Here is a 23,799-nt window from a genome sequence, read left to right on the forward strand (position 1 = left end):
GAATGCTTTTCCAGTACTATGGGGGTGGGGGGATGGAATTTTATCTTAATCCAAGGCTCCATTTCCCTATTTACACATTTTAACTTTGTCTTCTCCACAATGTAACCACTTTTCAAAACTTGTTTTGTAAAGTGTTTTTTAAAGGGGCTGTTAACAATACCATCATAAAGTCCTAAGTGCCAGGGCTAAGGACTGGATCAGTGTTGAATTTCTCTGACAACCTATTCCTTTATATTAATGATATAAACTAGTGATAATTCAGATTGTTTCAGGATAGTCTGTTTTCCTCAACAATATTTTATTATTCAAACATGAGAAACAATTTTAAGAAAGAACTGGAATACAAGAAGAGATCTGTTTTTTAAGGGGAAATTTGGTGGTCAGGGGGAAGTATTACCTGATAACTGTTTTTCTTAGCAACGTTTTAATGATGACTTTCCTTTTATGTTAGGTTATAAAATACCTCTTCTCCCTGAACTAAAGAAAAAGAAATGAATTGATTTTAGGGAAAAAATGCAAAAAAAAAAAAAAAAGAGCAAATTTAAAAAAGAACAAAGAAAGAATTAAATAAAATAGCTATGGCAATATACATATATATGTATATGTACATATACACAAATATGTATATATATATATCACATATATAAATTAGGTACCGGGAATTTGCAATCTGTGAATTAATGTACAAGTCTAATGCACAATATAAAGTTCAAATTTGCAAGTTAGCTTTGTCTTCTAGAATGTTAAGATTTTTCCATTTTGGAGCTAACGGTACATGTAATGCAAAAACAGTTTCCATTTAGCCTCTATCTTCCTTGTACCCTAATTTTCTCCTCTGCAATATTATGATCACATAAGAATGAATACATTTAAATGTTAGCCTAAATTGACTGATGAAATCATGTAAATTCATAGAATTAGGGGGCAGATGGTGCCTCAGAACATTTTTAAACAACTTGCCTGCAATAGTACGGTTCGATTCCAACTATTTCAAAATGTTGCTCCCAAAGAACATTCAGACACCATTCCATGCAAGCACAGTGACAGCTTAAGGAAGGGGAAGAAGAGGAATCGTATCTATGAATCTTCATGGCAGTGCTGGGGAGCCCTGCAAAGAGTCCCACCTGGAGTTCTGCTTATTGCATTGCTTTATCTCCCTTAATCTGCACTTTAGCTGAATAAATTACTTACCTTTTACTAATTAGTTTTGGAACAGTGAACCACATCAATCAAATCTGTCCACTTGATGGGGAAAGTTAGTATTTTAATAAAAGCAGGGTTTATGCGGTAGGGCCCCTGCCACGCTTCCCTCCTCTATTCTGTTGGGTGTATTGAATAGTCAAGGTGCCAGAATCAACACATGGCCCTGGAGGGCTCATGCTGTTCCTCCACAATGTGGGCTAATACCCTTATTACCACGTCCCTTTGACTGCAGGGAGGGCCCAGTCCCTCTTTCAAAGCTTCACCTGCAGAGCAAGCCCTTTTCTGTAACTCCTGCTGTTGAAAGATTCCATGTTTCCTTCTGGACCATTCACTAACAAGCCACTGCTCTCCTGCCCCTTTTTAATGGCTTACCCACATCTCCATAATTAGAAAATCTTCAACAAAGGTTTCCTCTGCCATTCAGGTGCTCCCCAGCGGACAATTTGGAGTCATCTCTTCCTTAGGCTCCTGGGCTCCTCCACGCTGGCTGACCCAGCAGTAAGCTTCAGTGGCTTTTCTTTCTTGGGGCAATAATGAGCCCCATTGTCCTACTCTGGGCTAAGGAGAAAGGGTCATCAGGTGACAAAGGTAGGGCAGAACATAGGCATTTGGGGTTTCAAGGTATTATTAGAGAGCTAATAGGCTACAATTAGTCTCTGAACAGGAATCCCTGTGTTTCCTTTTTAGTGTTCCTTGTAGCCTGGAAGGGTCCCCTCTTCCAAATAGCCCTCCAAGCAAAGCAGTTCTTCAGAAATATACCTTCACCACTCATTGAATTTTCCTTGTGCGTTTGGAAGTCTGAGGAAGGGGTAGGTGGGTGGCTCTACCTTGTAATTATGTGACCCCTGCCACTTTGTATTCCTGTGGCTTTGTCCATATTAAGTGAATGTGCCTGGTGTCAAAAAGAAAGTCATGCTTCTGGGCAGTGTGAAGTCACTGGTTTTGTGTAGACGCCAGGTTATTGACTAATTCACTGACAATTTAATGTGGCTACTCAGGGCTGAGGGTGTAGTTCAGTGGTAGAGCACTTGCCTAGCATGCCTGAGGCCCTTTATTCTGCCCTGGTCCCACAAAATAGTGGGGTGGGGGGACTATCAAAGCTCTATTGTTATATACATTATTTTTTCCTTTAAAGGAAAAAAAATTGCATTAGCATTATAGATCTAAAATGACTTAAACAACATGCTTATAATTTTAGATAAAGCTTTTAGGAGCTCTGATAAGATACAATCCTTCTGGCTGGCAGGACCCTGTTACACCCTGGGGACCCAGTCATGGTATTCTCCTGACTTAAATGTTTTAGTAATCTTTGACCTGACCCCCTTATATTTACTTTAAAAGAGGGTAAAGGAGGAGGATTTGGAGGGAATTTTAACTTTCAGAGAAAGTTGTTTGGTTCAGGGTGTTTAAACCTATTTGTTTTCTTTGATGAAATGTAAAGGGATTTACTGATGTAAAATGTACCATTGCTCATGTGAGTCTCATCAGTTGCCCTTGCAACCACATCCTCACTACAAGACATGCTGTGCAGGCATGGGCCCCATCAGGTCACCCACCAAATCATGTACTTGCCAAGAAGGGACGAGGGGGATTCACTTGCCCCCCTGGCTCCGCGTCCTCATCTGTACAATGGAACTGAGTGTGTGTCCTTCCACCTGATTCCTTTCATAGGGTTGTCATGAAGATGCAATTAAATAATACACCCTTCTAAGGCCCTTTGAAAAGTTAAATGCAAAGGAAAACACAGGCTATTATTTGGGACTCAAATATGCACTCTGTCGTTAAGAGTAGTAACTGGGGTCTCTGTTTTGCTAAGCTGGTTCTTGCTTTGCAAACAGTTGGGGGAGGAGATAATATATGTGATGAGAGCACTTTGAAAAGTTAAATGCAGTGTAAAAGTGCAAGGTATTATTATTTGCAAGAGAATCATCCACATGGAGCAACATCTGCAGGCTCCGAGGTCTGGTTGCTGAGCTGGATCCTGTGTGGCTGACAATTCCAGGAGGGATGTGGGAGGAAAACTTCACACTGATGCCCATGTGCTGCCTTGGGCTGCCTCTCTGGCTGCCCCAACTTGCTTCTTTAGGTTCTCTGCTATTTTGGCTTCTGCTTGGTCATCCTGCCTTTCTGCCTATTCAATGTTTAGGAGTCAAGGGTATCAGATCCTGACAGGATCACACTGTGGGGGTGGGGAGAGATTTCCTCACCTGGGAGTTTCAGTTTCCTCATCTGTGAGAGTCTTGACTTATCTTGTCTTTGAAATTCAAACTCAAGATGATTATAGATCCCAATGTGAATTTTATATTTGGACAGTCATAAAATTACACGTTTTATTCACTAATATAATTTCAGGTTTAGAGAGTTACAACCAACTAATTTTCTAATTTATTTTTAAATGTTTTAATTAGTTGTACATGGAAATAAAATGCATTTATGCACTTTGATATATCAGGTATAGATGGGATATAATTTCGCATTTTTCTGAGTGTACATGTTACAGAATCATATTGGTCATGTAGTCACATATATACATATAGTAATAATGTCTGTTTCATTCTACTATCTTTCCTATACCCACATCTGCTCCCCTCCTTTCCCATCACTTCCCTCTACCTAATCTAAGAAAATGCTCTTCTTCCCTAGTGTCCCCTGCCTTATTGTGAATTAGCATCCACATATTAGAGAAAATATTTGGCCTTTGGTTTTGTGGGGTTGGCTTATTTCGCTTAGCATGATATTCTCCAACTCCAGCCATTTACTGGAAAATGTTATAATTTCACTCTTATTTAAAGCTGAGTAATATTCCATTGAGTATATATACCACATTTTCTTTATCCATTCGTCTATTGAGTGACACCTAGGTTGGTTCCTTAGTCTAGCTATTGTGAATTGAGCTACTATAAACATGGATGTGGCTGTGTCACTATAGTATGCTGATTTAAAGTCCTTTGGGTATAAATCAAGGAGTGAGATAGCTGGGCCAAATGGTAGTTGTATTCCCAGTTTTCTGAGGAATCTCCATAATGTTTTCCATAGGGGTTGCACCAATTTGCAGTCCCACCAGCAATGTATAAATGTACCTTTTTCACCACATACTCACCAACATTTATTATTGCCTGTATTCTTAATGATTGCCTTTCTGATAGGAGTGAGATGAAATCTTAGAGTAGTTTTGATTTGCATTTCTCTAATTGCTAGACATGTTGAGCACTTTTTCCTATATTTTTTGATCAATTGTATTTCTTCTTCTGTGAAGTGTCTGTTCAGTTTCGTAGCCCATTTATTGATTGGGTTATTGGTTTTTTGGTGTTAAGTTTTTTGAGTTCTTTATATATCCTAAAGATTAACGCTTTATTGAAGGTGCATGTGGTAAAGATTTTTCTTCCAATCTATAGGCTCTCTCCTCACATTATTAATTGTTTGCTTTGCTGAGAAGGGGATCTCTAATTCTTTTATGTGATATATATTCTCCTGACTCAATTTTTACATATAATGAAGACTTGCTTAACAAGAGCAAGACTCTAGGTTTAATTCCCAGCACTGCAAAAAATTCTTTATATATATATAAATATAATTTTTATGTAAAAATCTAATATTATAGATTTTTGATTCCCAAGACTTGTGTTAATTTCCCAGTTCATATAAATGATACATACAATCCTTAAGATTTAATGAATCATTTTCAAGGAAGAGAATTAGCAAAGCAAATGAAAACTTTCCATTTTACTCTTGTTAGTTTTCTACAAAATCTTATAAATTGTAGTCCCGTGGAAAGTAAATATTTACTTCTTAAATTTTCAAAATAATAATTATTAATAATTTAGGGATTTATATGTGGCAGGTAAACCATATTGTTTGAGAGTATAATATGATGTGAAGTTCTTGTGTTAGTGGCTATCATGGTTTCAACAACAAGACTTACTATATTTACTTGTAATATAGTGAACGTTACTGCCTTTTGATTTATGGAGAATTGCCTATGACAATTTATTTCAATCAAGAATACAGAAATATGACCTTATTTTCAATAAGACAAATTTCCTCTGAGGGTTTGAAATTATAATCATAAAATGCCTGGTTTATGTTTAAGAACCACGACTACATCCAGGTGACAAATGTTTACCTCATTTTTCCATGTCTCCTAAGTCTCAGCTTTCTCATCTGTGAAATGTGCATCACATACCTGCCCGATTCACAGTTAAACCTGTCTTACGGCTTTTGCTATAGCTTTTGTGTTGGAGGGAAATAATTTTCTTATTTTAACAATTTTTTGATAGACGGAGTAAATACAGCAAAGCAAAACAAGAAGCGGATGAAGAAAAACATTTGAACCAAGGTACAAAACATTAGGTTAAAAGAATTGTGTTTCTAGAGCATGTGTCTTGTTTTCTAGTTTAGAAAATGTCTAGATAAGACTAATATGGCCATTAGTGATTATATAATGTATTCCTTATCCAAATAATACAATTTAAGGATATCAAACTGAAGTAAGTAATCCAGGATGATTTCAAGTGAAATGAAAGACATGGTCAATGTGGAGAAGTTCCTTCAGAATCTTCTTTCTCCTTATCTTAGCCTGAAAAAGAAAAATGTCAGTCAAGCTAGCATATTTTTGGTGCTTGGTGCAAGATTTAAATAGGTTTTTTTTTTTCTTTTACCAGCTAAAAATTGGGGGAGGGCCAGTAAAAGTTTAAGAAATTGAACAGTAATTACTACTTCCCAAAAAATGGCAGTATGTGATGTGAAATTGGTGACCCTCAACATTTGTTGAGTGGATTCTAGGTGTTTTGATGTTCCAAATGGAGTCACAGAATAAATTGAAAGAAGAGACTCCAGAATGACCTTGACAGCAGCAGTGGTTGACCTCTCCAGGAGCAGGTTGCAGTGGGACCCTGTGAGATGTTGACAGTGGGCTGTGGCTGCCCTGTTCTAGAAGACGTTCACCTGTGGCCACAAGTGCAATCGAATATCGTAGACCATGTGAATGAAGAAGTGAATTTTAAATCTAATTTAAACCCATTTACATTTTAATATCCATGTGTGGCTCATCACTAACATAAATGAGTACCAGGAGGTAGGCGAAAGAGACCAGCTTGAGATTTTTTCTGCGGGAAGATTTTCTGACTAGAGTCTGAAAGCGACAAAGGATATGGGGTATCTGACAACTTGTTATCTGCCCACCTTGTTTTGTTTTTAAAACTATGCTTTTTAGTTTTGTCGTCATACCTACCATGTTCATAAACAAAAATGATATACTAAAAAGAGGTAGTACCAGGTGTGGTGGTGCATACCTGCAATCCCACTTAGAGGAATCCCAGGGAGGCAGGAGAACAACAAGTTGGACACCAACCTGGACAACTTACAGAGACCCTGTCTCAAAATGAGAAAAGAAAGAAAGAAAGAAAGAAAGAAGGCTGAGAAAGTAGTTCCATGGTAAAGAATCCTGGGTTCAATCCTCAGCACCCCCCCCCCCACACACACACATAAGTAGCAAGAAAATGCCAATATGTACATTATTCATATTAGTGGATTTAGAGACCAGGGAAAAGACGAACAAGGTTGGAAAATCAAAGAGATTGGGCTGACTGGTGGCCCACACAATCACAGGGCCCCAAGGAACTCCAGTGAGGACAGGTGCAAATGTCACAGGAAACTCTCAGTGATGCCTGTCCCAGCGTTTCCCAGAGCTCATGCTCTGAGTTTCATTTGTGTGCAGAGTGGCTGAAGTGCACTTCCTGGCATCTAATCCATTCACAATTAGGTCTCCACAGTTATCTCCAGCCGAAGCTTCCAGGTGAACATCAATATCTTTGCTTATTACACCTTTTTTCCAAAATAGAAAGTAAGTAGAGGTTCAATAGAGTCAGTATATTCTCAAATCAACTAGTAGATTTGCTCTTTTTGTCTTTATTAACCAAGTCTATGTTCATTAACTAGAGGTCACGAATTTAACAGGTTGACAGTAGGCGAAATGTGACACTGTGGACAGGCCCAGCTGAAAAAGAAAGTCCTTATTTTCTTGCTAAGGGGCAATAACTGAAAGTAGGGTTTGGACTTAGTGCAAGGACAGAGGAGCATGAGCCTAGATAGGCTAACAATATTCAGCTAACACATTCCAAGTTTCCTCCTAGAGACCATATTTTCCTCTGTGGGATGTGTTGTTTTTAAATTCTTGTCCTTGAAGTGGGAAGACATTCCAGGAAGTCAGTAGAGCTTCAGGGTCTTAAATAGCTAACAAGTCTTTGTCCACCCACTAATGAAAATCAGAGCAAGAAGTTAAAGTTTCTGTACATCCAAGACCACACAGCTAACCTGGCTTTTCCTACATTAAGGATTTTAGATCCAGACTACTTATGTTTATTAGTCATTCCTGAACTGTGTTCAGCCAACTTATTCCATGCTCCTTACTTAGGTGTTAGGACTTACGTGGATCCCTTTACATATGAAGACCCCAACCAGGCAGTTCGAGAATTTGCCAAAGAAATTGATGCATCCTGCATTAAGATTGAAAAAGTTATAGGAGTTGGTAAGTCTGATTATCTGTCTAATAAGTCTATTTTTTTGGTGGATGTTAAATATATGTATGTGGCTTATATAAATGGATGCCGTGTATGAGTGTATTGTATGCACATTCATATATGTAAACATTGGTGTATACAAAATTTCCTTATTTGAAGGATAAGATGTGTTGTGCAATGAAAAACTCTGGCACAGATTTCAATATTTTCCCAGGATAAAATTAATAAGCATATGAGATCTGAAGTCAGATCGATGGCATTCAAAATGTTCACTCTACTTCTTACGAACTATAAGACTTTGGCCAGTTGTTTTCATTAAGTCTTAGTTTTCCCTGAGAAAAAAACTGGAGCTAATAATAGCACCGACTTCTGAGTTTTGGGGAGGAGTAGGTGAAATCATCTATGTAATATGTATACACAGTGCTGTCATGTAATAAGCTTGCAATGAATGTCAACTATTCCTCTTTCATCTTAAATGCATTTCCAGTCCGTCATTGTAGAACCCTTTTCTCTTCCTAAGGTGAGTTTGGTGAAGTCTGCAGTGGACGTCTCAAAGTGCCTGGCAAGAGAGAGATCTGTGTGGCCATCAAGACGCTGAAAGCTGGGTATACGGACAAACAGAGGAGAGACTTCCTGAGTGAGGCCAGCATCATGGGACAATTTGACCACCCAAACATAATTCACCTGGAAGGCGTCGTCACCAAATGTACGTGGGTCATTCCTGTCACAAAGCCGAGTCCAAAGTTACTGGGAAATTAAACACACATTTTCTTTCTAGGGAAATGACAGATGGTGCAGACCCACTGATTGCTAATAGGAGGAAATCAGTGCAGGACAAGTCATTAATCTTGTAGTCAGCTCTCAATGGGTCTACGATTTTGGCTGATACCCTATCTCCAAGGCAGCCTGCGTGAGATTTTTAGGGAAATTAATATTGCATATTTTTGGTACGCCAAGTCATCTTTCAAATCTTTACTAGACCAAACTGATTGTCACAGGGTAGGCACAAACAGATGGTGAGCAAAATAAATTTTAAGTACTTTTCATATAAAGCACAACAAAACCTCCACACACCTTGCACTGGAAGCTTCTGTTCCAGATGCAGGGAGTGAATCTTGGGACTCTTCATTATATCAGGGGATTTGCTTGTCTGCACTGCCTGATTTATGGCTCTTGCTGTTCAGCACCTATTTAAAGTAACACCTGGTTGAACCTTCCCTTTTTAGTCCATTAGCATTCGCTGAGCCTGTGAACCATGCTTCAGTTAAAATGCAACCCAGCTCGACAGATGTAAGGCTGGCTGAGGCCAACTTACGAAGTGTCCCACCGACTGTGCAGCTGAAGCGGTTACCGTCTGAGGTGGCTCTGTTCCAGGAGCTACGGTACCTGCTGCAGTTAGTGTAAGTCAAGGACCTTGCAGGTCTTGGCTCTGTCTTCAGTGAGGCCAGTGTTTCTCTTATTGATTCAAGGTGTGTGAGGAAAGCTTGTCAATCAGCAAGTGCAGAGAAGTGAGAATATGTCTACTTTGGTAGGTGAAGTGGGAATGAGGGGGGTTTCAGAGCAAATGGAGATGTTAGGTCTGAGATAGACTGGTATGGGATCCAAGGAACAAAGTCTTTAGGAAGAGGAAATCAGGATTCCACTAAAGAGTGAAAATATGCACCAGTTCAGAGGTTCTCAGATTTAAACCTACCTGAGGCTTCTCTGGAAGGTTCACTGAAATGGTTTCCTGGGCCTTGTCCCAAAAAGTTTGCTTCAGCAGCAGGAGTTTGGCAGGTCCAAGGGATCCCACTGTGCGAACCATTGGCCTAATGGATGAAGACTTGCCTCTGAGTTCTATGGCTAGTAAACAGGTGACCTTGACTGGCGGCTCTGTCTTTTTCTTTCAGTTTCTTCATCTGTAAAATGGAGATTAAAAATAGAACTTGCCTTATGAATTTATTTTGCAATAAAAGGAAATATTTAGAGTGGTTAACATAATGGCAGATTTTTTATTTTATTTTATTTTTTTAAAAAAACAGACCTCTTTAGTGTTATTCAGTAGTGCTATTATGTCTTAAGGAGTCCATCTTCCCTCATCTTCAAAATCCTTCCAAAAAGGAAACTAAGAAGATATAATTTTCTGCCTAAGGTGAAGACTATAATTAGCATAGAATAGCTCTATTTGCTTTTTAAGATTAGTTTTACAGACAGGATATTTTTCTGTTGCCTGTGGCCTTCAGGGCTGCCTGGAGCCCCTCACTACTTTAATTAAAAGATAACATTCCTGTTTAAATACTTCTGCAGGTCCATTTTCTCAAAAGGAGGCTCTGTTCAGCTTAGGCTGTTTTTCCTGCCGCAGACAGTGATTTTCATAGCACCTCTGCAGAGAAGAGAAGGAACAGGGAATCTTTGTATTAAAGTCCCACCGCGCCTCTAAAACCCGTAGCTATTACAGCTGTAACTGTTATAAACGACTGGATGCATTTGCATAATGCAGTTGTCACTGAATTAAAATGATTTAAAATTTCCACCCGAGAAGCTGTCCTGATCCCTCCCGTCTCCCCTCCCCCCTGCATCCCTGCCTGTTGCAGGGAAGGAAGTCACCTCCATCCATGAGCCCAACCTGGGTCCGCTTTATAAGTCCTCCTGCTTATGGCGACATTCATCTTTTTCCTCTTGCAGAGCTCGTAAAGGTTCTGATAAATGGATACTTTTAGTGAACAGAAAAAGGAATGCAGAGAAGTGGTGAAGATTGTGCCAGAAGTCAGACCAGGGAGGTGTGAGGGTGGGATAGGAGATGTGATCATTACAAGCAGTTACTTGAGGAACTTCCTAAATTGACAGGAGTACCATAAATTCTCCCCACTACTCCCTCTCTGTTGGATCTTCTACTCTTCTCCAAAGCTCCAGAGAAATCTGGTGAAATGAAAGTAGGTGTTAATACATGGCCCAAAGAGTCGCCCTTTTCTCATTAGTTGATTGAGGCAGGTTAATTAAAACTCACTTAGATGCATTTGTTCTGTACAGAGTCTGGTCCCAGATGGAGAGGGTAAATGTGTTCAAGGACTAAGAGCTTCCTACTTACATTGATGGAGGGTGGGAGTAAGTACCAGGACCCACCCCCTCCAGCAAAGGAGGAATCTGGAAGAGTTCTTATTCGTCTTTTGGTCTGCACCAAGATTCCTACTTGTTCTGCGGGCTTTCATTCCTTACTTAAAAACACAATCTCCACCGTGTTATTTTGTGATGCAAAAAAAAAAAAAAAAAATGCTTCTGAAAGATTTCTTAGACATGACAATGAAAACCATGAAGAAAACATCAGACTTAACTGAAATTTAAAAATCTGACTCCTCAAAATGTTTACTTCTGAAGTAAAGATGTTTCCCACTTCCCTATTGTAGAAATTACTGACAGCATCTTTGGGTGAAAGATTAGAATAGTTATGGGTACTCTTCTGTAGGGAAGTATCCAGACCATTTTCCCTGACTAAATGACTAAGCCCAGTCAAGGAAAACAGCAATAAATGTGAATATTTTTTATACATCAAACTGACATTTTGTTTTCATCCAAAGCAATCTTTTACAAACTCTTTCCTCTTAACTTAGTAAAAAATGGATGATTACCATTCGCCATCCCTCAACAATGCCCCGTGTACAGAAGGCATTAGATACCTTAAGTCCACTGAAAGTAATGAAGAGACCAAAGAAAGGTTCTTAAGGTTCCTAGAAAGAGAACTATATTAAAGTGAAAGTGCTGCTTCTCTCCACTCCCCCAGGCCTGAAAGTCATTTTGATTTCTTTATGGACATTCTTGTTTCAGATGAAATGATTTCCTAAACCTTCCCCATGATGGTTTTGGGATTTGTTTGTTTTTTTAAGATGGAAAGTTTAAGGAAGAAAAAAAAAAAGAGCAAGTTTATTTGTAGATAAGAAAAGAAAAGAGAAAGATGCAGACCCTGACCAATACAAGATGAGGGAAAGCAGTTTATGTCGTGCATACTTGGTTTTAAGATGTGTCTGAATAATGAAGCATATCCAACAAGCCACTGCCCCCTGAAACTTGGGTGTCCCTAAATAAAGAAAAAAGCTTTCTCCATCCATTGCACTGTTAAGCATCACACAAGTGGCTCTTCTGGGAGCACAATAAATTAATTATCCTAAAGATTTTTTCACGTTTAAACAGGCCTGCCCATTTATCGTTTTCCCCTTTTGCTTGAGAGAACAATTATCCATTGATGTGCTCCCGAGGTACCCGAGGCCACTTTCGTTAAAGACCTTGTCAACAAGCCACCCAAAGGGTTAACCTTCCAGATGGAGTTTACACCTACTCGTCCTTTTAATATTTCATTCCTAGCTCCCCACAGCTGAGGCATAAGCTTGGCTTGTTTTAATTAAATTAGATCGCACAAGACAGGTGTCTTGGCAGTAAAATTGTGCACAGCCCATTTTTATCTCATTAACTGCAGCGCTCATCAAAGGTTTTTGTTTTTCTTTCTGAAAACTCTAGGTAAACCAGTAATGATCATAACAGAGTACATGGAGAACGGTTCCTTGGATGCATTCCTCAGGGTATGTATCTACTTTCTATTAAACCCAAGAATACTGGTATTTAGAAAAACCCCAACAGATTCCTTCTATCCATCCTGGGTGGTTGTACTCATGGACTTTTTAAAATGGAGAAATAAAGAATGATGTGATTTTTAAGGCTATTAAATAATCCATGGACAATGAAAGGAGTGTTTGATTTATTCTTGTATCATAGAGCTGCTTCAGCCATAGATTCATTACAGTTGGAAAATTTCCATCTATCAGGAAGCAAACCTTGCTTCTAGGGTACACTCTACTAGTGAATTAGTGACTTTGATCAGAAAGGCCCGGAAATAATGCTGAGTTTCATTGCATACCGGATACAGATATGAAAAAAAAAAAAAAAAAAAGAAAGAAAGAAAAAAAAACCCAAGTAATAAATGCTTGGCGAAATTAATTTCTCCTAATGCTAATGGGATTGTTCCCTGCCCCTTTCCTGTGCAGAAGAATGATGGCAGATTCACAGTCATCCAGTTGGTGGGCATGCTGCGTGGCATTGGGTCTGGAATGAAGTATTTATCTGACATGAGCTATGTGCATCGTGACCTGGCTGCACGGAACATCCTGGTAAACAGCAACTTGGTCTGCAAAGTGTCTGATTTTGGCATGTCCAGAGTACTTGAGGATGATCCAGAAGCAGCTTATACTACTAGGGTAAGGGTGACTTGCCCCACCGGGTTTTCATGTTGATTAGACTGGACTTCTTGTCACACCTCGATGTTTAAGCCCGTTGTGATTTGTTTTTGTTGTTATTTTTGTTTTAAGTCCCTGCACCCTTTTTTTAAACCACATTTCTAAAAAGAAAAAAGAGGAATTTTGAAGCAGACTCTGAAACAAATGACAATTTTACAGAACCATAAGCTACAAGCAAAAATGAATTCTCCTCTGAATTTTCCTTGTATTTTTTTTTTTTACACTTTAGTTGGCTCTCTTGCTTTCTTCACTTTATTGTCTGAGATCTTCTATTTGGCGCTTTTCTGCTCTTGGAAAAGAAATCATTTTTCTAAACAAGACAAAGCAATGTTTCTAGTTGGTTGACTGCTGAATCTTAGAATACATATATAGAACTGATAAGATGGATAACAGGGATGAGACACAGTTAAGCGTATTCAGAATACAGTTAATGGCCATGCTATCTTAATCTGAAAATCTGCATATAAAATACTAATGGAATCAACACAGAATCATAAAACAGTTATTGGCTATTAAGGCCAACACTGTTAAAATCAACGTGAGGCACTCACCAGACAATTTCCCTTTTTAACACTCACCACTTTTCCTCTGCAATTCCAAGCCTCGGGGATTTGTTTTTTGGCTAGGGTTTTTTTTTGGGAGGGTGGCATTCAATTAAATTTCTTTGGCCCTTGGTTTTGATGCTTATAGCATTCTCTTTTGAATTCCAAGTCCATTTGTTAAGGAAAGAACACTTCTTTGTGAAAGGTAAAGATCTCTCCTTTTTTTTTTTTTTTTTTCCCAGTAGTTGAAGATAGGAAAGTCAAAGGAAGCTTCTAGTGTGATAGAATTTCATAGATAAATCCTTAGGGACACATTTAATGAAGGCAGAAGAGCACCAGTGTCCTGAGATGAGGAGTAGGAGCACAAGGAAGGCCCTGGGTTACAGAGTGAGGGACCGTGCATCACAGCAATTCCCAGGAAGACTGATCGTCCTGTTTAGTAGCCCTAATAAAGCCAAGGAAACTTGTAAAACAATGCTGCTCCCACAGCTCAAGGGTCTGAATTCAGACTGAATTCATTTCTCCAGATGGAATCCTCAGAAATTTGAAACACAATTAAAAATATGTTGCACGTAAGAATAAGCAAAGAGCTGGGAGGTGGGAGGGTCCAACAAAGAGCTGGGAGGTGGGAGGGTCCGGTGGGGAAAGCATTTTAAACTTTTCCTGGATAATATTACTGGGATTGAACCCAGGGCCTCAGGCATGCTAGGCAAGCATATTACCATTGAGCTAAATCCCTAGGCTTTTAAAAGTATTTTTAAAACCCACATAGACAAAATAATAACTTAATAACTAAAATCTTGCCCTTCCTCCACTAAAGTCAGTAATGGATTTAATATCTGGCATTACTTTCGGCTTTCTCTCAGGGCCTATTGATGCTTATTATCTTCTAGATGTATCAAGCATGTTTCTCATGCTTTGTAAGACAAGAGACAGTGTGATGGACAAGAAATTTTATATTTATCTTTCTTTATTCATGATTTCTGATGCAATATTAAGCATTGCCTTTGTGCTGCTGGATGACAGAATTCAACAAGAAGTCAAAACAAATGTCAGCCACAAATATGCTTTGATATGCCCTGGATAGCATGTGTATTTTGTAAAACCTGAGATTCCCTCTCTTCTATGATATTGCCTCAAGCAAAACTCAGGTAATAGGTAGAGTTTTAAAAAACAGGTAGACAGATTACTTGTTCACTTCCCTGTGACTAAAGAAAACACACGAAGAGAACCACCTCAACTTAGAAGACTTTAGTTAAAATAAACACATCTCTTATTATTGTTCTGATTGCTATCTCCAGAATGCCATGGTCTTGCTTGGCAAGTAGTAACTGCATTCAGAAATGAAAATAGCATGTCAGTGATGTACTTAGGGACTAACTTATGGCTCCAATGTCACAGGGTGGCAAGATTCCTATCCGGTGGACCGCGCCAGAAGCAATTGCCTATCGTAAATTCACATCAGCAAGTGATGTATGGAGCTATGGAATCGTTATGTGGGAAGTGATGTCGTATGGGGAGAGACCCTACTGGGACATGTCCAATCAAGACGTGAGTCTCTGTGTCCTGAAACATATGTCTTTATATTGAGATTCAGAAAGTTGTGCATTACTACATGATATAGTGTGCTTTTGGCTTCAAATGATGCATTAAAGCTGAGGTTTTTAATACAAATGTGTTTTGAGATCCACTTCTACAGTGTGATCAACAGTGACTTTCCATTTCAAAGACTATGGTATAGTATGAGAGATAGACCCATAGATAAACAGTATGGATTAATATGTTCAGCCGCCGGCAGACTTTTAAAATCACACTGAAACAAAATTGAACTTTGACTTTTAAGAAAATGCAAGGATTATGAGAAAACAAATTTCACATGTGATGAAATTGACATGAAAGAAAACTAGTGAATATTTTAAAGCTGGCATAGTTGTAATTAGAGTTTGCCCCTTGAGGACTCTAAAATAAAGCTCCACTAAATGACCCTTTGTAAATTATGCACATCCCTTTAAATGTACCATCTGGACTAGTTGGTAAGGGAGTATCCACCGTGCCTGCAATTTCAGAAAAGCATTCAATAATGACACTAATAAGATTCCAGAGTAATAGAATTTAATTACAAACATCTCCAGTGAGGAAGGAAAAAAACAAGAGAAAGCCCCAGATCAGGGGGTCTTCCTAGAACATGTTTTCGCTAATTCTGCAAGAGGTTTAGTATAGAAGGGTTGGAAATCTGATCAAAATTACATGGTCACCTATACTTCATGAGCTTTACTAATTTTTTTTTATGCATGAGTTAGAACATTGTCAGAGAGTGTTTCCAAATGCATGGTATTCAGTTTATCAATTGAAATTCTATTTTAGAAAGTCTTCTTTTCAAAAAGTGTCTCTGATGCAGGATGATGCCTGACCATGGGCCTTCTCCTCATGCAGCAGGAAGTTGCAAAGCCTTGACAATTAAACAAAGACCCAGGTGAACTTAAATAGAATGCAGGCTGCCTTATCAGTAAAAGAATGTTCAGAGTCATAGAGACACTAATGCACCCCATGTCTAGTGTGGCAGAAAGATTCTACTGTGACTAACCAAATTAAAGGGAATGGTAGAACCCACACTGTATTATCTGTAATTTGTTAAAAAAAAAAAAAAGAAGAAGAAGAAGAAGAGTCATGGTAGATGGGAAGAAATATGGCAGCCTGCCTAAGTGATAGGTAATTATAAAGGTGAGTAATGTGTATACTCCATTGTTTGATGTGATTATATAAGGTAGAGACCTTCAAGTAGCAACATTAGATTCAGGTTAGAGATTCTCAGAGGGACAAAGAAAAACAAACTAAATGAGCAAGCAGTGTATGGACTTATTTACTGACTATTTCAGTTATGAGTCATAGCCAAATATCCATAAGAACAGAGTATCTAAAGATGATCAGTTTTTTTTCTGCCCTAAATGTTTTCAGACCTGTAATTTTGACAGGTTCTATATTACATTAAAACGATTTGGTTGTTTTACATTTTCAATCTTCTGGCTGTATCTATAAAAAAGCATTTCAATCCATTTCTTGCTCACAAATAATATCAACCTATCATCCACTTCTGTGTATTTGTCTCTATGCTGGATTCTGGGTGGAACAGGAATCAATAGGAAATGTAGCTGGAGAATGACTTTCCTAAGCAGAATTCATTCGGCCTAGGGGAAATGGAGTGAAAGTAACTGTTGAAAATGTGTCCAACTTAGCAAGTTTTTTTGTTTGCTTTAATCCTTTGCCCCCATAAGATTCATCAGTACACTGAGAAAATATGCTTTGTTAACCCACAAGCAATCTTCCAAGCTGACAGTGGAGAGTGAGTGTAGGAAAGGGTATTAATCAGTCAGGGGGGTTACAGAAAATTGAGTTGCCCTGGCACCAGCCCAGTGCTGCTTACATTCTCATCCATTCAATCTAAAATGTTTCCATCAAGTCTGGAGTCAATATTGTGTACCAGGTAAGATAAAAGAAAGCCAGAGGATCAAATTGACCTAGGGTAGCTGCCAGAAATAAATAGGATAGAGTTCAGTGAGATAGCATAGAGAAATCTGCCTTCGAAGGAGAAGTAGGTACTACTAATACAACAAGAACCCATGGGAGGGAAAGGATCATGGGGGCCCTTAAATTAAGAGGCTTGTTATCCATAAGCAGAGTGCTGATTAAAAAGACAACAAACTGGTACAGAAAAATCGGATCCAGCTGGATCCACAATGTGGAGGGCCAGTTTCTGTGCTTTATAGATTCAATGCAGAGAAAATCAGTGGGGTGATTACAGAATCTGCAGCCACTGTGGGTTTCTTTGGCAGCCATCATGTTGGTAGGCGGGGAAGAACATGCACTGATTTAAAACAAATAAAACTTTTTAAAGCCTCAAACAAATAAAAGCATTTACAGGATCTCATTGGATACTCAAATAAACAAAGCTTATGCATAGCCAAGAAACTGTGAAGTCATTCCTCTCTTTCAGTTTGGCATGTGTTGCACCCTATTACATTACCCGGATTCACACCCTGAAGGGGAAGGGGATTAGAGAAGAGCCTATGAGAAAACTGTGTAACACTTCCAAGGCTAGATTAGAAAAACTAGGATTAGCAGGGAGACTGTTGAATGATGTGTTTCTTTCTTATTAAGTAAGGAGACCAGTCTGGATGGTCCTGGGCAATAGGACAATCATCACCTACCATTATTTCTGCCTTCCTTAGGTGTCAGGGCTCCCTTTCCAATATAAATGCCCTAAAAGAAGTCATTTGTTTTTTCTTGACACTTTTTAAAAAAAATCTGACTATACTTCTAACAGAGTCATCACTTAGCCATTTGAAACCAGAAAAAGATATAGAATTGATGCCTAAGGATGTGGTCTTCCAAAGGGAAACTGGCTGAGCATGTGGGAGATGGGGGCTTGGAGTTGGCCCATTCATGTCTGAGCAGGGGGACACAGGCTTTAGCTGAAGCAAGGGAATTACATTACATCCCTCCTGGGGAAGGTCTTGGGCACTAGAGAGTCTCTTGCTAGGCGTGTGTAGGTGTGCTGCATAGAGGAGAGCAGAGGGACAGTGGCAGAACCAGGTGACCTGAGGGCCATCTCCAGAGCCGACACCGTGTTGCTGATCTAGCTGGCTTCTAACTACTGTGGAATATTGCTCATCTTCATGTCCAACTGGCATTGCTTGCCATTTGAGGACACCTCAAAGCAACAGCTGGTTTCCCTCTCTCCATGCCAGTGAGACTCGGGTCTGTCTTTGGCTTCTGTGATGGAGTTGGAACCGTGCCCCTGCTCAAGCTCGCTGGCACGAGAAACATGCTCGTCTGGAGGGTGAACCTCTGACAGCAGCTCGCTTGGCGGCTTAACCTCCCATCCTGTTGTCTTCTGCAGGTGATTAAAGCCATCGAGGAAGGCTATCGGCTACCTCCACCAATGGACTGTCCCATTGCCCTCCACCAGCTGATGCTGGACTGCTGGCAGAAGGAGAGAAGTGACAGGCCTAAATTCGGGCAGATTGTCAACATGTTGGATAAACTCATCCGCAATCCCAACAGCTTGAAGAGGACGGGGACAGAAAGCTCCAGGTTGGCCACGCTTACCTAACAGTGGTGGATGAGACAGGGGACTGGAGCTGGCAGACCAGTGGTGACTCAGTTTAGTTCCTGACTTTTCTTCAGTGGCCACTTCATAGCTCTGTATAATCTGGGCAGCTTCTTTCTCAATCAGTGGAGTATTTAAGACAGTTCTCTCCATCATTTTGAACAGCCTTGTGCCTGTCAGGCCTCAATTGGTGGTAAGAATTAAAAAAAAAAAAAAAGAAAGAAAGAAAAGAAATAAAGTGCTTCTTTTATGATGCTGGCCTTGAAAATTTAGGAAGAGGGATGAAATGTAGTCTTAGAAGATGTTTAGGTAAGTAGATGCTATGTTTTGAAAAAGGAAAAGAAAAAAAAACATTGAAATAGTGAGGAATTAAGACTGGAGGATAGGTCTCTAAACTCTGCAATTTTAAGTCAGCTTACCAAGTGTTTGTACCAAGAGAGCCTTGAGGTCTGGTTTTTCTGCTTTCCCCTTTCTGAATCTTGCAGAGCAGGGACTAGGAACTGGTGATGTTGCAGAGCATGCAGATGCATGTTAAAGAAGGGGTTTGAAAACCAAAATGATTGGACCAGCTGTGAAGAAGGTGGTCATTTCATTGGGAGAAGCAGCAGGAGACGCATCCGTCTACTAGGAACCTAGAGATACATAATTGCTATGATTCACTAGGAAGCATTTTCTACATAGAGTCTGGGCTTTCCTGCCAACAGATTTGGGACACATAGAAACAGTCCCAGCTTGGAGATGTCAAAGAAATCATTAGGGGAGCCTTCAATGACTAGGAGAATAGTAATGTGTGTCTTTGTCAATTTGTGACAACAACAAAAATCTATTTTGGATTAAGAAACCAACAATGATAAGACTAGTGACCCAGGCCTGTGTGAAGTGAAGTGCCCACGTGCCTCCAAATTGGAGCTTGTCTTTCAGCATGACCTGGAGTCAGAAACAGAGGGGCAGTCCTCTCACTCCCTACGTCCAAGGCCTTGTAGTGTTGGCTGGCCCCCTGGGTCCTCCCATCTTTCCACTGAAAATTTAGATTAAATGTCCTGGAAAAGAAGGGACGCATTTGTGATCACAACACGTGAAGAAGAATTTGGAGTAGATGGGGAAAAAAAAAAAAAATCCCTCTCTTCTCTAATCTCTCAAGTCCCTACCATTGGCCACTAGACGAAAACCATGGCGGCCGTGCTCTTTGCAAATAACATTGAAAAGGGCTGAATTCACATCTTACCTCTGCCATGTGCTCTCAGGAAAGAAAAGAAATCTACCATTTCTGGGCTATTTTTTGTTACTCTTTTCTCTGAGAGGGTAAAATAATTTACTGTGAGCCCTCCTTTCCAGGGGAATCCAGTCTCTTCAATTCCAAGGTGAATCTCCTCCAGCTGTTAGATCTTCAGCCACAGAGCCCAAGCATTCTGCACAAAATTAGGAAATGTCATGCCATTCCACAAAGAACACAAAGCCTTCCAGAACAAGCTTGAGAAAGACCGATAGAGTTAATTGATATGAGTGAAGACATTTTTATCCTAAGTTCATGTTCATCTTGTCAGGCACTTAGAGCCTATATCTTACTCTGTCTGTGTACATGGCTTAAAGTTGGAAGTAAATGCAAACTGTCGGTCATTATTTACCAACAAATATTGCTATACATCTAATACTCAGCTAAACAGCTAAATTTCAACATGATAGTATTTGTCACTAACTTAGAATGGGAGAAGAATTAAATTTTGACTATTCTCTCTATGAATATCTGCAGAATTTTACTCAGAAAATTAGAAATAATGGACACAACAGAAATGTCAGGTGGGCAAACTATCATTTGGACACAAAATTGAGAAATTAAAACGTAGTCTTTGTTAAAATATTTATGTTAAAAGAAAGCATGCATATCAAAATAACATCGAAAATGAAATATTTTAAAATGAATTTAAAATTGGACTACTTCTGCTATTAGAAAATTAATCAAGACATTATATTAATTTTGTTTTTTCAAGAAACATTTTTTTGTTGTTGTTTAAGAATTCAGTAGTATGATGTAATTCCAATTTAAATGTTTGTACTCAAATATAATATAATCTCAAATGAAAATCAGGACAAAATGTTAAAATCAAACACAGTTTGTGATTTTCAGGGAAAAGAGAAGTTCAAGAAAATATAACTTAAAAAATAACAGTATTGCTATGTGGGTAATTATAGTAAAGGTGTTCTAAAATACCTCTTGAAGACCTATCCTATAGTTATTAAGTAGTTTGATGATGAAGATGACTTTAATTCTCTTAATAAATACTTTTCATAAATAGGTGATTTATTGTACATCAATATCAAGAGGAGCAACAGAATTCCTGCCTGTGTTGTTCTTGACAGTGATCTAGTGTAAAACACCTGGCTTGAGAAATACGTAAACTAATAAATAAGTTAATAAGAAGTTCTTTGAATCTGTTGAAATTGTTATTCAGGAGCCCAGCAAAGAAGCACATTCCATAATCCAAACAGTGATCAAAGTGGCCATTCTTCCTGCCAGTCTTGGCACACGTGCTGGTCAGGCATGGGCTGATTAGAGGGGATTAACTCCCTGCTGGCCTGAGTTTGTATGAGTGCACCCGCCTGCCTGCAGACCCGGCTGGAACCATGATGGACTTGAACCCTCGCTGTTCCCGCCACTTCGCTCAAGACTGGCAGGTTGCGAGCTTGCAGTTTTCCTTGCTCATACTTCAGTAGGGTTTCCATAGTTGCTGAACCTAAGCCCATGATATTCAGTGCTGGCAGAGACTGAACAGGCTTCAACCACAAGAGCTCCCCAAAACTTTACCCCAAGCAAGGGTGTTAACTGCTGTAAGAGCACCACATAAAACAAGGGCAGGAAATGGAATTAAGAATGAATAAGAGAGATGGATACATATTTTAGCAGCTTTGTGAAATAAGGGCAAAAAAATCACATGGTTCCCTTTGACCACAGTTGTTCTGTTTAAAACCTCTTGGCTTTTTAGCTCCCCTTGCCTGTTTTAAGCAATCCCACTTCTGAGCCTTCCTGTCGTACCGATGGCGCCTGTTCATTTATACTCTCTTGTTCTCTTTCCAGGCCTAACACTGCTCTGCTGGATCCCAGCTCCCCTGAATTCTCTGCTGTAGTATCTGTGGGCGATTGGCTCCAGGCCATTAAAATGGACCGGTATAAGGATAACTTCACAGCTGCTGGTTACACCACCCTAGAGGCTGTGGTGCACATGAACCAGGAGTAAGTACTCAGCGATGTAACACCAAAGGGTAAATCTAGATTTAATAGTATTTTCCTTTTTTTTTTCCTTTGAGCTCCATAATCAATAATCATCCTACTCATTAAAAAGAAAAGAAAACAAAATTGAAATGTCTGCCATCCTGATTGAGTGTAATTTTACACAATCTCTATATAGCACCTACATTGTTGCATTAAATTGCTTGATTAAACATTTTAATACACCTGCCTTGTTGTGCTGTATCAGTTGTGGTTGATTCAAATGTGTGTCTGCATGAAGTCAGGAAACCCAGCTTCTCAACCCCCTTAACATTTTCTCTCCCTCTCTTTATGTCCTACCTACAGCGACCTGGCAAGGATCGGCATCACGGCCATCACACACCAGAACAAGATTCTGAGCAGTGTCCAGGCCATGCGAACCCAAATGCAGCAGATGCACGGCAGGATGGTCCCTGTCTGAGCCAGTACTGAATAAACTCAAAACTCTTGAAATTAGTTTACCTCATCCATGCACTTTAATTGAAGAACTGCACTTTTTTTACTTCGTCTTCGCCCTCTGAAATTAAAGGAAAAATTTATCTGCAGCGTCGCTTGGTGTACAGATTGCTGAAACTGTGGGGCTTGCAGAAATGACAGCCGGTCACTGGAATTAGACCTGGAACAAATTGTTTCTCACCAGTACTTAAGTCCATCACCAGTCTGTAAAATACGTGTACCTATATAAATAGATCTCTGCCTCTGAGTTTTGATGCTGTACTTGCTGCCAGACCCTGCGCTGCTCTGAGATGTCCTTGACCCTCCCGCCATTTGGAATTACAACTGCAGTATTTTGTTTGTGGCATAATTGACACTCAGTTTTGCTCAACTGGAATTATGACCATGCCCAGGAACATTTTTTGAAGGACTCAGTTGTAGCATTTAAAGCTTTCTTCAAACCACGGGAAAAGGCCTGGGTGAAAATATGGTGGCTCACCCATGCAGCCTCCTCAGGGCTCACGTCAGTCACCTGGTAGATTCCTGTGACAATGGGGGCTGGAAAGAAAAGAAAAGTGGATATTAAAAAAAAAAAAAATCAAACCCCATAATCCCTAACTGAACAATTGAGGTCTGTTTCTTTGGGCCTGAGGCTGTGCCATATAAAGTCTTACTTGGGACCCTGCAAACTTATAACTACCTTATGGATAGTGGGCTGTGACAATCTTGACTAGGAAAATTTCATACTACCCTCCTTTAAAGAAGCAATCCCAAATCTACAAGTAAGTCAAAAGAACCAGCGACGAGTCTTTCTCCAATAAACCCCTCCCTGCCCTTGAATTCTTTCGGTAGACTTTATCCATCTGAAACACTGTTTGCAAAATATTCTTTTCCATCTATCAGATAGGTTAGGTTCTTTCAGGATCTCAGTCCTTTCTTGACAGTAGGAGTGGAGACCCAAACAGAAAGACGCTCCTGATGTTCTTCCTTGGGGAAGTGAAGTCTGTATTGCACGAGGTGAAGTCAGATTCAGGAGGGTGAGACCCAGACCCCACTGGCTGTGGGTTCTCTCAGGAAGGTTCCTCTTGTCCTTTGGTACCTCTTGTTCAGGCTGTGCCTGTTAGTGACTTCTTATGGGTGTTGGGCAGGAACCTCAGGAGCCTTTCTCCCCAATGGCTGGATCATGGGCCCATCCTATGGAGGGTTTGTTTTGCTGGAGAAGCGTTGGGAAGTCTTTCCTTTAGCCTCCTGTGCTCCTAAAACCCTTTACCAGACAGGATTAGGCAAGGGGATTTGTCTTCAGCCTTGACTTTGTCGTGATCAGAAAGTGACCACTAAAAATGCACTGTTCATCCACAAGCCCATAGTCACCTTCACAACTTTTCTTTTATTCTCCAGAATTTTCTTATTGAAACAGGTGAATTAAATGGCTTTGTTCATTCCTAGAAGTAAAAGACCTAACGTTGGA

The 23,799-nt window shown here is 39.7% G+C and overlaps 1 protein-coding gene across 1 annotated transcript in view; it reads left to right on the forward strand.

Annotated features, from left to right (window-relative positions):
• Epha4 (EPH receptor A4) overlaps positions 1 to 23,056 on the forward strand; it is a 131,363-nt gene extending 108,307 nt beyond the window's left edge. Inside the window, exons 9-17 of the mRNA XM_076866630.2 lie at positions 5,481 to 5,539; positions 7,616 to 7,729; positions 8,242 to 8,427; positions 12,210 to 12,271; positions 12,734 to 12,943; positions 14,926 to 15,075; positions 18,422 to 18,615; positions 21,705 to 21,860; positions 22,203 to 23,056. Of these exons, the coding sequence (XP_076722745.1) occupies positions 5,481 to 5,539; positions 7,616 to 7,729; positions 8,242 to 8,427; positions 12,210 to 12,271; positions 12,734 to 12,943; positions 14,926 to 15,075; positions 18,422 to 18,615; positions 21,705 to 21,860; positions 22,203 to 22,317 (1,246 nt within the window). The 3' untranslated portion in view covers positions 22,318 to 23,056. The remainder of the gene's footprint in view (positions 1 to 5,480; positions 5,540 to 7,615; positions 7,730 to 8,241; positions 8,428 to 12,209; positions 12,272 to 12,733; positions 12,944 to 14,925; positions 15,076 to 18,421; positions 18,616 to 21,704; positions 21,861 to 22,202) is intronic.
• The last annotated feature ends 743 nt before the right edge of the window (positions 23,057 to 23,799 follow it).

This window comes from Callospermophilus lateralis, chromosome 9 (genome assembly GCF_048772815.1).
Source record: "Callospermophilus lateralis isolate mCalLat2 chromosome 9, mCalLat2.hap1, whole genome shotgun sequence".
In the NCBI taxonomy this organism is placed as follows: Eukaryota; Metazoa; Chordata; class Mammalia; order Rodentia; family Sciuridae; genus Callospermophilus; species Callospermophilus lateralis.